The sequence below is a fragment of the Cystoisospora suis genome, assembly GCF_002600585.1.
Source record: "Cystoisospora suis strain Wien I chromosome Unknown contig_763, whole genome shotgun sequence".
NCBI lineage: Eukaryota > Apicomplexa > Conoidasida > Eucoccidiorida > Sarcocystidae > Cystoisospora > Cystoisospora suis.
Genome location: NW_027153564.1, coordinates 4,139 through 18,964, shown reverse-complemented (window position 1 = coordinate 18,964; position 14,826 = coordinate 4,139). Strand labels below are relative to the sequence as shown.

Below are 14,826 nucleotides of genomic sequence, written 5' to 3'. Positions count from 1 at the left end.
GGTGCACGGATCTGTTCTCCTGTCAGGTGTTCGGACGTGTCTCTGAGAAGCATTGGTGATGTTTTTCGCGTGAAACGGGGAAACTCTCTTCCCCTAAGCAGTTCTCTCTCTCCTATGAGTTCATGTTTCTCCTTCGTCAACAGTGTTTTTTTAGCTCTTCTTTTCACGCCTGCCTTTCGGCAGCTGTCATGAGTGACGACTCTTCTTATTCAGGAAAGCCTTCAAACCCGAAACAAAGAAGGAAATCTGCCCCTTCCTTGGTTCCTTCCCTTTCTTTCGTCCATTCTTTCTCCCTCTTTTCTTTCCTTCCTGTGTCTGTCTCTCTTTACACTTCCGGGCTAGATTCTTACTCTACTGAAGAAGACTCGCGTATGTCTCTCTCCTTACACGGATGGTGAATCTCCTCTCTTAGTACAGGTCGCTTTCATCATTGTATTCTAACCTACCTTAGAGATCGTACCCATGTGATGACTGCCTATGATGTACACATGTACACAGCATGTACTGGGTCAAAACTTCTTACGTCTGTGTAGTCTTAGATTGGTTGTGTCTAGTGATATTCACATACGGGTATCACCTAGTAGCACACATCTATCAGCGTATATTGAGGCAATACTCCTTACATCTGTATGCTTACCCGTCAAGCGTATCGACTATTGGAGGCTCAACATGCGTGGTTATGTCTACACATGGACACCTCTCTGTAACCTACCAGCTACTACATGTATTCGTGAAGTGTCTCGCTCTCTTTCTCTTTCAGAAACTAATCAGGAAAACAAAGGGAGTTCCCATGTCTAGTTGGAATGTTCGGAAATGATGGTGCTTTTCACGAGAAGATTCGTGAAGAAGAAACGCTAAAAAGAAAGACTTCCAACTACCGACATACTACGCCAGCGGGAGTTCTTCACGATATTTGCCAGTTGATGAAGATATAACTGTAGCCGTTACTAGGGCGGACTATATCGCCATGACTGTGAATTGATCACTACAAACTAATTCTTCTTCATACAACCAGGGACTCAAAGAGAAGGTATAAAAGATAGAGAAAGACAGAAAAGATAGAGGAAACAAAGAAAGAGCCGTATCTTAGTCGGGGTGTGTATTTCGAGCAGAAACTTGATAAGAAATTATAAGAAAGTTAGGAGACCAAATCGACTTATTCTTTCATTCACGCATGTCCCTTCACTCGGGACCAGCAAGAAAAACGAAGAGTTTACTCATTCCTAGCAAGAATAAAGAAGGACAGTAAGAATTAGATCATAGACGTCATCATGTCTTCTCTTCGTTCTCTTTTCAAAAGTACGTCTCTTTCTTTGTTTCTCCTTTCAACTAAAGCCAGAAAGATAAAAGAATGTACAATATACATGTTCTCGGGAACGTAAGAATAGGTGGCTGAAGTCTTCTCTTATCGGTACCATGATACCCATCACATCATCATCTGAACTTGAACTTCAATTTTCATTCAGAGCTCTCTCCGACGATTCTTCTCTCAAACTCGACTTCAAACCTCTCCATCCGACCCTTCTCTCTCTTCTTTGGCTATGAAACAACCAACATTTTCTCTTGTCTGTTGGTTCGTCCGTTAGTCATTAGTCAGTCTGTATCAATCCTCTTCTTTCTGTTTCTCTCTGACATGGATACACTCACTACAAGTTTAGAAGAACATGAAACTCACTCACTACTTACACTCCTTTTCATCCCTTCGTTCTTTCTTTCTCGTATCAAGGACATCTATTTCATTTCTCCTCCAGATGTCTTGAGCAAATCGCTCTCTCTCATCTCTATCAGATTCTTCGTCCATTCACTAGCGAGCACAAATTAGAGCTGACGTGTAATATACTAAGACGTACGGAGACGTTCTTCCGTCTTGAGTACTCTCCAGATCTATAACTTGGCACGCATACACACGTAGATACATGCATACATAGATGAAGATATGGATTTTCTCGCTCCATACATTATTAAATCATTATCTCTTTGCATCATGATACGCCCTCTACTAGATCTCATCATATCTACCTCTTTGTCTCTTCTTTTTGTTCGCACTTACATTCCGTCATGTAGATAGGTGAGGCATTCGATTGAGGTTCTTCCTCTTTGGAAATCCTCTCCTAGAGATCGTCGCAGCTGTTCCTGTAGCTTTGTCATCTCTTCTATTTCCTTGCTATCACAGTAACTGATGAACTTCAAGACGTCGCCGCGCGCCCCCTTGTTCCACACCAGACGGAAGTCTTCATTCTTATTATCCTGTTGGGCTGTTAAACGATTTCCGATAAATGATAGAGTCACCTGTACAGAAACGAAGATAGAGAAGTGAACAATATATATATATATATATACATACAGAAGCTTTTTTTCCCTTAGATACATATGTGTACGAAGAGAAAGAACTAGTGTATTTGTATCAAGATGGAGCAATGGTAGGAGAGAGTCCACTGTCGATAGGAAAGATGAGTAGGGACACGAGAAGAGATACTGAGTTATACGGATCAGTCGATCTAGTGAGCCTTTCTTCTACTTTCGACGCCGCAGGCTCCACTGAAAGAACGGGAAGTGATATACAGAAATGACATTCCTCCGTCGCGATCGATGACGGATATACGAAGACAGGGAGATGAAAAGATCGATAGAGCGATGGAGGTAGATGCAGATACCCGTGCATACAGGTGAATGTGGGGTAATGAAAGAAGAGAGGGAAGTTCTATATCTCGGTGGGGCATCTAAGAGACGCCTGAATGGATGTGTACATTCTTTGTCTTCTTACCTGGACTTTTCCATACTTATATATCCCACGGTTAATCTTCTTCCAGCTCTGCTGTCCTGAATGAGAATTGTGGAGATCTGCTAAGGCTTGATCAATCGTATCCCAAGGCATAGGTCTCGCCAAGACAGCTGAGACAGTTCACCATACAAAAGAAGGAGAAAAAAGAGAGGAAACAACTCAGTTCATCATGGCGGAAACATTCACCAATGCACATCTATACATAGATATGACGTATATATCTATATGTACACACATGGACGTATGTATATGCACATCGATTTATTCATCTCTCGTGGTAGAGATACATAAGAGCATATGTATATGTCTTAGGATGTAGTTGTAGATAGACTCGTGTGTACATTGAGGAGATTGATATGCGGGCTAGTTACGCTTGATAGTAGAAAACATGCACCTAGCACACTCTACACACACACCAGATAATACGCTGTGAGGTAGATACATCAAAGGTGGGAAGAAGATGCACATTGAGAATAGAAGCGTAGATTTCCACGCAGACATACATAGTAGACACATCGGCAGAATATTCGTTACACATCCTCAGGAAGCAAGACATGCCTGGACGAGATCGATATATTCATAGATTGATAGAGATAGCTATCGACAGTCAGACAGATACATAGACTGGAATATCCTTAGAGATCTAGCACATACATCTTGTGGGGTACATACAAAGATCTCGAGAATCGGGAGGTCATCTTACATCTTGTTGGTTTGATATATGGATGGACAGGCATTCCTTCCTCGACCACTTGCTGAACTTTCCTCACTCCCGTATGATGTACTTGAGACGGGGGAGCTGTAGATACACCTGAAGAAACATTCGAGTACCCCCTTGTTGCTGAATTTCTTCGGCTCGCACTAGTATCACTAGCATTAGTACTGTTATTGAGATGATGTTGACCGGACACTATTCCTTCATTAACTCCGGCTCGAGCAGGTGCTCCTCCACCTCCGCCGGCAGTAGCAGCAGGAGCTCCTGCTCCTTTCCCTGTTAGGGTAGCCGTAGGATTTCTTCGGTAATAGAAATCTCTTACAGCTATCCCATTTGTCCTAGCTACAAGGTTTTCTTGTCTCTTGTGATGAAGATATCTCTCGGTATCATCGCTGTCTGGAGTCCATGGAATGTTATAAAACTCGTGAAGATATTTGGCATATGCAGACATATTCTTTAACGACTTCTCTTTCTTTTCTCTTTCTTTTTCTCCTTCATCCTTTCCTTTCTCTCTATGTTCTTGTCCTTCTCTCTCTTTTTGTTCCTCCTCTTTTCCCTTCTCGCTCTCTTCTTGTTCTTCTCTGTCTTCTTCTTCTTCCTGTCCAGCTTCATAGACTTCTTCCTCCTTTTCACTCTTATTCTCCTTGTGGTTATGATTCTCGTCCTCCTCATATTCAGCTCTATCTTCTCCTTGCGCCTCGTTCTTCACCTCTTCCTCTCCATTCTTTTTCTTCATATAGTTCTCTTCTTCCTTGCTACTCCGACGGCTGTGCAGCTGGTGCTCGTGAGGCTCATTCGCGTTATTTTCCGCACACTCATGGATGCGCTCGTCTTCAACTCCGTTCATCTTCTCTTCGTGACCTTCAGTAGGGTAAGCCCCAGAAGAAGAAAAACTGCTCGTGGTATTAGTGTTATCCTTGAGATGACTACTGCTGGTGCTGCTTGACTGTTCTTGGTCTGAAGGCAGCTGCTGAAGCTGCTGTTGAAGCTGAAGAAGAAGAGATTGAGTTTGATTTATTCTTTCTTCATTGACAGAAGGTTCTTTCTGATTCTCATCAACAGCTGTCTTCGCAGTAGAGACCATCTGTTCATACGACTGGCCTGGAAAGACATGAGGGAGAAGTTCTTTGAAAAGTTCAAGAGGTTCTTTCTCTTCTCCACCAATGAGAAGTACAGGACACCCTAATTCATTCGTAGTCCATACCATTCCACCTCCTGTTCCCTCATGATTCCCGCTTGTTCCTGATCTATTCAGGGACGCTTCTCCTAGTTCTCTTTGACAACGCTGTTGTAAGAAAAGGAGTTGTTGCTGTTGTTCTTCTTCTTCTTTTTGCCTCTTTGCTCTTTCCTCTAATAGACGGTTTAGTTTCCATTGCTGTTCTTCGACTAAATCTTCGAGTTCTTTTCTCTTTGTCATCCATTGGAGTTCTTGTTTTCTTCTTCTCTCTTGAATTCTCCAAGCATCTCCGGCATTTTCGCCAGGCCATGCTTTGGCGGCTAATTCTGCCGCATCCATACGATTGAAGTTCAGCGTAGACATCAGGCCTTGCTGCTGACACCGTGGAGATGAACCACAGCTTGCGTATCCTCTAGTCTGCTGATGATTAGGATGAAGATGACAGGTCTTTGTTGAGCCTGGAAATAAGGCTTTACGAGGAGGAGATGAGGAAGAAGAAATCATCCGATTATGAGGTCCTCGAGGAGATATACTATGACTCTTGGAAAACATACTTCTACAATGGCTAGGGCGACGACGAGGTCCGTCATACGCATCATGAATAGAAGGCGAGGATACAGGAGACCATGTGGAAGAGGAAGGAGAAGAGATAGTTATGGAATTAGTATAACTGGGCCTGGGTGTTTTCGGCATAAAAGACGCTGGACTTCTTCCTCTGTATGGATGTCTTCCTTCTCTTGTTATGGCCGCATGAGAATACGCTTTCTCTTCTTCATCTTCATCATCTTTCGTCAAGGCGACCACATCCACATCGACGTCACCTTTCTTTTTCGGATTCTTATCATTGAGCCAGCTTCCCCTTGTTATCTTGTTCTCTTCGTCTTCGTGTCCTTCGCCTTTTTCATGTTCTCTTGTAAGACGTCCAGAGAGGATCTCTTCAGTTACAGTCGGTCTTACATCATCACCTTCAATCGCTTTTCCTCCGTATGGGAGATATCTCGCAAGCCGCGCGGCTTGCCCCTCTCCTACATTTCTCCTGATTAGGGGGGGACTTGGATAACGATCCCGATCTCTTCCTCTTCTATCGCTAGGAACAGGTGAAGTTCCGACGCCTTTCTCTTCTGTCATTTTCCTCATGGGGACTGTTGCTGGTACTCTCTCTTTCGTCGCGTTTTTCGTATGACCTAAGTGATTCGCTAAGGGAGAAAAGGCATGACAACTACTCGCGTTTCTCGCCTCTTCTTCTTCTGTCTTCTCCTCAAGGACAACATCAAGAGAAACCTCACCAGTCTTCTTTCTTCTATCTCCGGAATTCATCGTGGAAAATTTCTCCTCCTCATTCACTTCTTCTCTTCCTTGTACTTCTTCTTCGTTCTTATCACTACACTCCCAGTCTTGAGAACCTGCACAACGACAAGAGATACGTCACATCATTCTCATCATGCCCCAGTAGTAGCAAGAGTATTCCTCTCTGCTCAGACAGAAGGACACGAAACCGAAGGATGTCTTCTCTATCTTCGGAAGTTCTTTTGCTTCTCCACGTTAGGAGTCAGTCAGCCAGATACGTATGTGTACATATATATACACATAGAGAGAGAGAAAGATACTTCATGAGATCTTTGTATACTTACTCCCATGAGCTGCACACATTCAAAGGAGATCTGAATAGAGGTGATGAGTTGTCACAGCTACCATGCTTAAGGTTTGTATACACGTGTTACGCCTAGCTCTTTGGAGATGTCATAAGCCATCTATCTGGCCTCGAGGCTTTCCTTTCAAAGGTACGACTGCTTTCTCTCTTTTTCTTTATACATGAAAGGATGGAGTGATGATTGACTTTTGTGATAAGCTGTATACATAGAAAGACAGAGAGACATCTATATTAACTATGACCTTTTAACAACTGCACATGTACATATGTATACAGATTGAGATACTATTTGCATGTCTTCCTCTTTTTCACCTTCCTTGGAGTTCACTTTAACATCACTAGGAGCACGGGGTGAAGGTGTGGCTTAAGGACGAAGAAGATGAAGAAGGAAGAGAGAAAGAAGACGCACTAACAGACATTCCGCATGAGGTTTCACGGTCAACTTATCAAACTCCGGTCCTGGCCGGTGCTTCCATATATATATATATATATATTATGAAGATATATACCAAGAAAAAGACAGATAGCTATAGCGCTTACAAATAATGAGACCATACTGTGTTTAAACTAAGAGATACGGAGATACGTAAGTCAACGAGACCATAAACGGTTTGGCAGTAAACATTCCTTCTTTATACGAACGGTCACCTGCTGAACTTTGGCGGCTACTACTACTACAGACAGAGTGCTCATCAAACACGTAAAACTTGTAAAGACTAAGGCTGGCAATAGCAATCACATACCTATATAGATATAGAGGTCACATACATGTATATACAGACACCGTGCACACACATATGTAAATGTACAGCAATGAAATTCCTCTTGGAGATGACGACGAGGCTTATCTCTCGTAGAGACATGCTCACCGTATTGCTGAGACGTCCTCAGCAGGACGACTACTCTATCAATCTAAAGGGAATGAGAACCTTTCTCCAAGACAAAGCAAAAAGAGACGGTCACTGATTAAGGGAAGCTAAGAGAACATGTCTATGTATACCTGGATACGAAGGAATACCGTGATGAATGGGGCTTAAAACAGCTACAGAAAGGAAGAAAGATATAGATACGTTTTCTCTACGATCATAAGAACCTATCCTGCGGTTAGCTCTACTCAACTACATGAGATTTCTTCTCCTGCTTCATCTAGGAAAGACAAGAAACACTAACAACATACCTCGATGCCCTTTCAAAGAGGGATTTGCCTTTTCTTTTTCATTCCTTATATGATCACCATAGACGACTTGTTTCTCTTGGCGAATTCTCGGCATCTCTCTCTCAGACCGTTCATCGTCGAGATCTTTCCTAGAACGTATCTCCTTGTTATCGAAGTCCAAGAAAGACGGAAAAGTCATCTTTTCACCATGGGAAGCATAAGAAAGAGTCTTATGAGTATTCGTAAAAGTATGGCTGTCCTCGTACGTATTCTCGGCCGGGGGATAATGAGGATGAGACTGCGAATGAGGAAACGAAGAGAGACAAGAAGAAGAACAGCGACAGAAAACTCCTTTCTCTTCTTCCGTTTCATCATTCTCCTGTCTACGAGCCTTATGTGACTGATGTACGAGAGAGATAGGAGCAGATTTCATTCCGTCTCTTTCTTGTTGCCTTTCTGCAAGTTTAATGACTCCGTCACACTGTTTACATAGGGCGTATTCTCCTGTAGATAGGAGCTTTCTTTCAAAACGCTCCTCCCAACTTTCCAATCCATGCTCTCCTCCTGTTTTCTCTTTCTCTATCTCTTCATCTTTCTCCTTCTTTTGATATTTCAGGGCAGTGCCGCGTCCCTCTACGTTGGCGTCGTTTTTGATTCCTTCAAGTATGGCTTGTGCCTGTGTATTACGTAGAAGAAGTTGATCCACTTGCTTTTTCAACGCGATCGGCGTCTCGCGTTGCTCTTGCATCTGCTTTGGCTGATGATCTACTTGAATTCCTTGGACTTCTCCTTTCCCTTTTTTCGCCTCTTCTTGCTCTTCCCGTGCTCTTTCTTCTGCTTGTTCTTGACTCTTCATGATCTGTAAGAGCTGTTGTTTTCTTCTACGAACTGCTGGATTCACTTCTTCTGTAGAGTTCCTGTCCTGAGAGTCCAAATTAGGAGAAGGGTATAATCGTAGAGGTTGCTCAGAATCATCTGTCTTCGGAACGTAGGCAGCACGCGTGTCTCCATAGCTATCCCCTCCAGGGGTCGTTGTAGAAGGAGTGATATACTTCTCGACAGGTCCTCCTGATCGTAATACGACTCCCTCTCTTTCCCGTCCTCTCTTCTCCTGAGGTTCAGGAAGAGAACATGACGAGAGTTTGGTCGCACAAGATTCTCTGAGAATGTGATTGTCAATGTATATCACAGAGTTCTTCATCATCCTAGTACCCTTCTTCTCGCCGGCCTGGCTGGGAGGGCCTTCATGAGAATGAAGAGGATTCATACCATTCTCGATCTTTAAGGTTTGATAATTCTTCTCTTGCTCTTGGACTAGGACTTCTCCTTCTTTCTTGCTTTCTTCTTCTTGTTCCTTCTCTCCGAAGACCTTCATATCCTCTGTACTGTTCGTTTGAGTCTCAGATCTCATCGTCATTTCATTCTTCGTCTGGTAGGAAGACCCAAGAGAGGGATGAAGTTTTTCATGGCAGATACCGGTTGGGTGTTTGCCTGTGGAGTAATGGCCAGGAAGATCTGACGCTACAGCGACGCAATCTTCAAAGGTGGTCGCGGTCCTGTTATCTCTCTCCTGCGCGCAAGAAGACGGAGAAGAGATATCCGGGAATGAAGAAAGACATTCCTCTAGATTTTGACTATACAGATTCTCGGCTTCAAGAGGAATTTCGTTTGTCTCCTGGTCTTGGTGCTTTTGTAAAAGAACCGACTGTTGCGGTCGCTCATTCTCTGGTAAGACAGGACAGGAAAGATTGAATGAAAAACAAGCGGGAAAGATGGTAGGATCTACTCGTTCTTGCGAATGAACTTTCTCCATGGGGAGGGGGACATTCTTATCCTGAGGAGATATACAGGGAGACAAAGAATTCATGTGCTTGTTTATAAGACCTCCCTTTGGTCCTTCATTCTTGGTCATCTTCTCCTGGTATCCTAGCACAGGGAAAGGTAGAGGGGAGGGGCAAATTTCTGTCGAGTTCACAGGAATCGTACCGAGAGTATCGACTTGGATATACTGTTGATGGGGCTGAGGTTGATGTCGGTTGTCTTGACTAATCCCTATGTTAGAATAAGTCGGTTCCCCTAGAGATGTCTCTCCACTGTGATAACTCGGTGTATACGAAGCCGGATGATAATTAGGGCGATGTATACCAAATCCGGGACTATCTTCTCCTTCTCCTCTTCCTTCTCCTACTAATGGACTACCTTTCTCCAACTCAGCCTCTTCCGTCTGATAAGGTGAAACAGGAGATTCTCCTCCGGCAAACTCCGGTGTCGAAGGGCGCCCTGACTGTTGCTGCACAGTAAACACACAAGACAGATTTCGTGAAAGATTTTGGTGATGAAGGCTCTGATGATATCCATCATGAGTAACGGTAGTAGAAGTTGTAATTGTCGCTACAGCAGAAAGATACGGGACACTGCTGCTGGAGGTGTGTGTACACTCTATGAGAGAAAAACGTAATAAAACTTCCATACAATTCTTTCGATTCTTCTCTTCTTCTGACCATTCCAAAGACGAAAACATTTCGCTTACCTGAGAGAACGCAGTATCCATCTCCTGACCTACATTAGCTCCTTCCTTATCGCCTAGGTCTTCTCCTCCTCGGTGTCTCTCTTCTTCTCCTATTAATTCCTTATAACACGAATCCTGTTGTGCATGGAGGTTTGGGCGAAGATGACCTTCATTCATCTGACCTGGCAGACTAAAGTGATTCTCCTCTCCTACCTGTACTTCTTTTTCTGCTCCGTCTCTTCTGGTCTCCTCATTATAAAGAGTCCGTCCAACTCCTGAAGGGTAGAAAGATCCTTCATAAAAGGAGCTGTTTTGCGGAGGCTGATGGACTGTACTACTCTGTAGTCTCTCTGCTTCTATCTTTTGATGGAGATCGGATTGCCCAAGTTGAAAAGTTTGTTGGTCCGGGAATCGATGGTGAGGTGGAGGAGGAGGGCAGTCAGCTGGGAGCTTCGATGGCGAGACTCCATGGAAAGGCCAGAATCGATAGATAAGATCTTTATGACAACCGAGATCTTTTTGACCTGGAGCGTGTGATGGTAAAGGAACCTGCTCCGCAAAAACTACTCCATCGTTATCTAAGGGGAAGAAGCAGACAAGGAGAAAGAAAGACCACAGATGGACTACAGATAGAGAAATACGGAATGGGAAAACTTGACACGTCAACCATCTCATCTTCTAATTCAAGGGCAACATGGAGAGGGAAGAATGGATGTATAGCATGTATGCACAAAGATATACAGTGCATATAGACGATACGTATATAAACGAATGAAGGCGTGTACGCGGGGCTACAAAACTATAGATAGTGCGACAGATGTGTGTGTAAGCCAAAGCTATGAAAATATAGAGGGGTTACAGAAGGCTGGATTCATAAGTATACAAAAAGAGCAATGCGTACTCAGCTATCTCTCTACGCATGTACATACGTTACTTTTTTGTGGATACAAACGAGTGTTGTACACATAGGCGTAGATATACCCTGTAGAGGCGCTTGTGTGTCCGGACTGACACCTACACGCGTGCGTATACCCAGCCAGCTATTCACACACGTACGGAAATTCGGTTACAGGCAGCTACACGTATGAATGCAAATACATACTATAGAGACGCGCGTGCGTTCACATCGGCACCTATATATTCAAATATGTAGACTCAGCTAGCTATCTAGGCAGATGCATAAGCTCGGATACACGCGCCGACAGATACAGAGGCAGATTTGCACTATAAAGACGCGAGTGTGTCCGCACTGAGACTAGCATACGCGCGTACTCAGCTAAGTGTCCACACACATACATAAGTTCCGATACACAGCTCTACAGATGGGAGTCACGTACTAGAGACGTGTGTGTGTTCGCACCTAGACTTGCACACCTATGTACACTCAGCTAGCGATCCGTACATACGCACAAGTTGGGACGCACGCGGCTACACATATGGTTGCAGATGTGCATTATAGCGACGCCCGCGTGCCCGTATTAAGACTTACATACGTATGTATACTCAGTTAGCTATGTGCACAGATATAAGATCGGATACAACCATCTACACATACAGATGCAGACACGTACTACAGAAATGCGTGTGTGTAGACTTGTATACGTATGTATACCCAGCTAAGTCTCTACACACATACAGAAGATCCGATGCACACCTACACCAATAAAACGTAGATACGCACTAGAAACGCGTCTGTGTCCGCCTTGACACTTATGTACGCACGTGCCCAGGCAGATATTCACACACATACAGAGGTTCAGATACAGGCCCTCACACATATGAATGCATATACGCACTATGGGGAGGAGTGTGCGTTAGCATTGAGACTTTCATGTGTATGTATACTCAGCTAGCTATCCACACGCGTGAGTAAGTAACGTCGCGTGTAACCATTTCGATGACAATATGAATGTATTCCTAATATATATATATATATATATATATATGCCACTTTATATACATACATATGCACAAATACACACACACGTGTACATGTATGTATTCATGATGAGTGTGGCTCTTCTTTACAATCACGTATATACATGCAGTCAAACAGAGAGATCAGAAACAACAGCAGTGCCAAGTGGAGAGAAGAACATGATCATAAAGAGTCTCGTCTTTTCTTAACCATCTTTATGCCTACTTTTCCGCATCTCATGAAAAAAATTCTCTCCTTTGTCCTTTGCCCCAGCATTTGGAGAGATCGAAGCCGATGACGATGACCCTATCGGAGAAGCTGAAAAAGAAACCTGAGGAAGAGAAAACACTCGCGGAGACGTTTCTTGTATAGTCGGAAAGAGTCTTGTATTCTCCATTCGGCTCTCCACAGTTTCGTCATAGGCAAACGAGAATGGCCGAGTAGTGGTAGGACTTGTTTCTTGATTATGAGAACAGAGAGAATTCGTTATGTCATCCTGCTGTATTACTTCATTCTCCTTCGTCTTTTCTTTCCATACATACACATGATTCCTCTCTCTTTCCTGTTGTTTGTTCTTCATTCCTTGTTCTCCTTCTACTCCTCTTCCTTGGAAATATTTTCTTCTTATATCTCCTCCCTGGTGATAATACGTGGCCGTTTTCACGAAACGTTCTTTTTGACTTTGGTTTCGCTTTTCTACTAGTTCTTGTCTTTCTTTCACATTCTCATCTCTCGTACTGTTGTCCGCGTCTTTATCCTCCGTCTTCTTTTCAAATATCGATGTAATAACCTTGGGAATCCATCGATAGATAAGAGATTGGTCGGAAACTGATGAGGAAGAACTCTTCTTTTCATGAAAGGAAGCCTTCTTAGGAGGATAGCGATTGCTATTTTGATTCATGGTAATGTTAGGACTATTCTTAGTAGATCCGCGGGCTCTAAGGGAACTATCAACATGATTGAAAGAGGAGTCTCTTTTGGGTTCATCATGATAATGAGAAGGCGAAGATGAAGAAAAAAGAAATGAGGCGTTGGATGGTTCACTTCTCTCCTTCAAATGAGATTCTTCTCGTTCACATCCTCCTCCTTGACATCGACCCCGTAGTAGGTCTTGCTGTAGCTGTTCCCCAGGTGTACGTATACCGTAATCAGATAGTTGAGCATGAGCATAAAGAGGAGGAATGTGATGTGTAAGACTTTCAAAAGAAGTTGGAGAAGAAGTTTCCTCCGCTGACTGCCCAAGAGAAGGATGCCTGAAAGACGTTAAAGATGTCTCTTGTTCTCCTTTATAGAGTGAAGATCCTCGACTTCCATTCTGACTAGTACGGTCAAATGCATCGGAAGACACACAAGACGAGGAAGAAGTAGAAGGCTGATAAGAGTTATAGTCCTCAGCACAGCCAGAGGGAATCCTGTAGTCTCCAGATCGAAAAGAAGGGCAAGAGAAAGAGTAGTTTGTTATACGGCTTGAAGAAGCTTCAGGATCACTGAGAGAAGGACGAGAGGATGAAGAAGTTTCTTCTTTCAGTGGTATTACAAGGGAGGGGGGTAGGAAACCATTAGGAAAGGAAGGAGAAGTAGAAGCACTTGAAGCAGAATTAGAGACCGAAGGTGTGGAAGTGTGATATGTAGGAACAGCTGAGTTACATGAAAAGCTAGGACTAGGATAAAGATGAGAATGTTGCTGATGAAGGCGAGGATATGGAGTAGAAAGAGAGAGGTCTGTGTTAGGTGTGTTGACAGATGGGAGAAAGCCTGGTGGAGATGCTTGAGAAGACGAGAGAGAAGATACGAACGGCAGCTGAGGGAGGGGTCTCAGAGCGAGATCATTTCTTTGGATGGCATCGAGTGATGTGTACATAGAAGTGGGAACATGATAATGGTTACGCTGATATAGATGAGCAGACGGGGACGAGAGAGATCCTGTAGAAGAAGCAGAAGAAAGAATACAACTTTTGATGGTATCTTTATTAGTATGGTCATGAAGATGACGGGGATGGCTGTTCGAAATTAAACCATTCTGAGACGAGGCAAAAGAAGATTTGGGAAAGATATATTGAGGAACAAGAGAGGGAGAAACACGAGGAGCATGAGGGTGTACATACACTGCATTCTTCACTAATCTCGCGCCGATTTCCTTACGTCCAGGATCACCGTACCGAGTATCTAACCCGAGAACGCTCTCCATCTTTTTTTCTTCAAAACCAAAGAAAAAGAAGGGGAAGAAAGATCTCAAGCCGTCCGTTTGTCTCCGATCTCTTCGTTCATCATTCACTTCTTTTTCGACTCTACCATTTTCGTCCGCAGATACGTGTGAGATAAGCAGACCGGGAAAGATGTGAAGACACGAACAGTCGCTCACTCCGTCAACCCTAAACCCAAGGCAAACCAGGAATAAACAGAAAGCTAGATTCATATCAGATTCTTTATCGTCATCCGAAGAATTCTCTATATCTCTTCCTTTCTCATCGAGTACAATAACAGCTAGCTGTTGGCTAGCTGACGATGTTCGACAGAGAGGGGGGGCAGAGAGAATCTTCTGACAGAAGACAACCACTATCGACGGTCAGCAACTTCCACACGGGGAAGTTTCAGCAGAATGGGGAGAGAAAAACATTTCATGACAGTAAAAGCTGGCTTGGTTTTCTCAGTCTAGTTACTCAAGGGGAAAGAAGAAAAAGAAAGGGAGAGGGGAAAGTCCCAATCCTCATCCCGAGCGCGGGCTGCTGCCCGGAGGCGGCTAGCTCAATAGCGGCGAAGGAAATCTCGTCTGAGGGAGTCTAGAACAGCTTCCCCTGATGTCTTTCTGTCTTTAACGTAGACAGAGAAAACGAATCTCTCGAGATAAAACTCGATCTTCTCTCACGCGAATCTCTTTCGCGGGGAGAAAAAAGAGTTAACAACAGATATGGATCGTT

The 14,826-nt window shown here is 43.7% G+C and overlaps 1 protein-coding gene across 1 annotated transcript; it reads right to left on the bottom strand.

The window, feature by feature from the left end:
• Positions 1 to 1,273: 1,273 nt before the first annotated feature.
• On the bottom strand, positions 1,274 to 14,587 carry CSUI_001883 (uncharacterized protein). Its single transcript, XM_068062086.1, has 6 exons — positions 12,134 to 14,587; positions 10,012 to 10,568; positions 7,503 to 9,771; positions 3,486 to 6,077; positions 2,765 to 2,892; positions 1,274 to 2,289 (listed from the first exon to the last, which is right to left on the bottom strand). Exons 1-6 carry the CDS (start codon positions 14,322 to 14,324, stop codon positions 2,047 to 2,049), a joined length of 7,980 nt encoding a protein of 2,659 aa, XP_067925938.1. The 5' UTR covers positions 14,325 to 14,587; the 3' UTR covers positions 1,274 to 2,046.
• Between the last annotated feature and the right edge of the window lie 239 nt (positions 14,588 to 14,826).

Coding starts and splice junctions, on each gene's coding strand:
- CSUI_001883 (XM_068062086.1), bottom strand. CDS start 14,324: ATGAATCTAGCTTTCTGTTTATTCCTGGTTTGCCTTGGGTTTAGGGTT. Junction 2,893..3,485: donor ATATATCAAACCAACAAGAT/GTAAGATGACCT, acceptor GAACTGTCTCAG/CTGTCTTGGCGAGACCTATG. Junction 2,290..2,764: donor ATAAGTATGGAAAAGTCCAG/GTAAGAAGACAA, acceptor GTTTCTGTACAG/GTGACTCTATCATTTATCGG.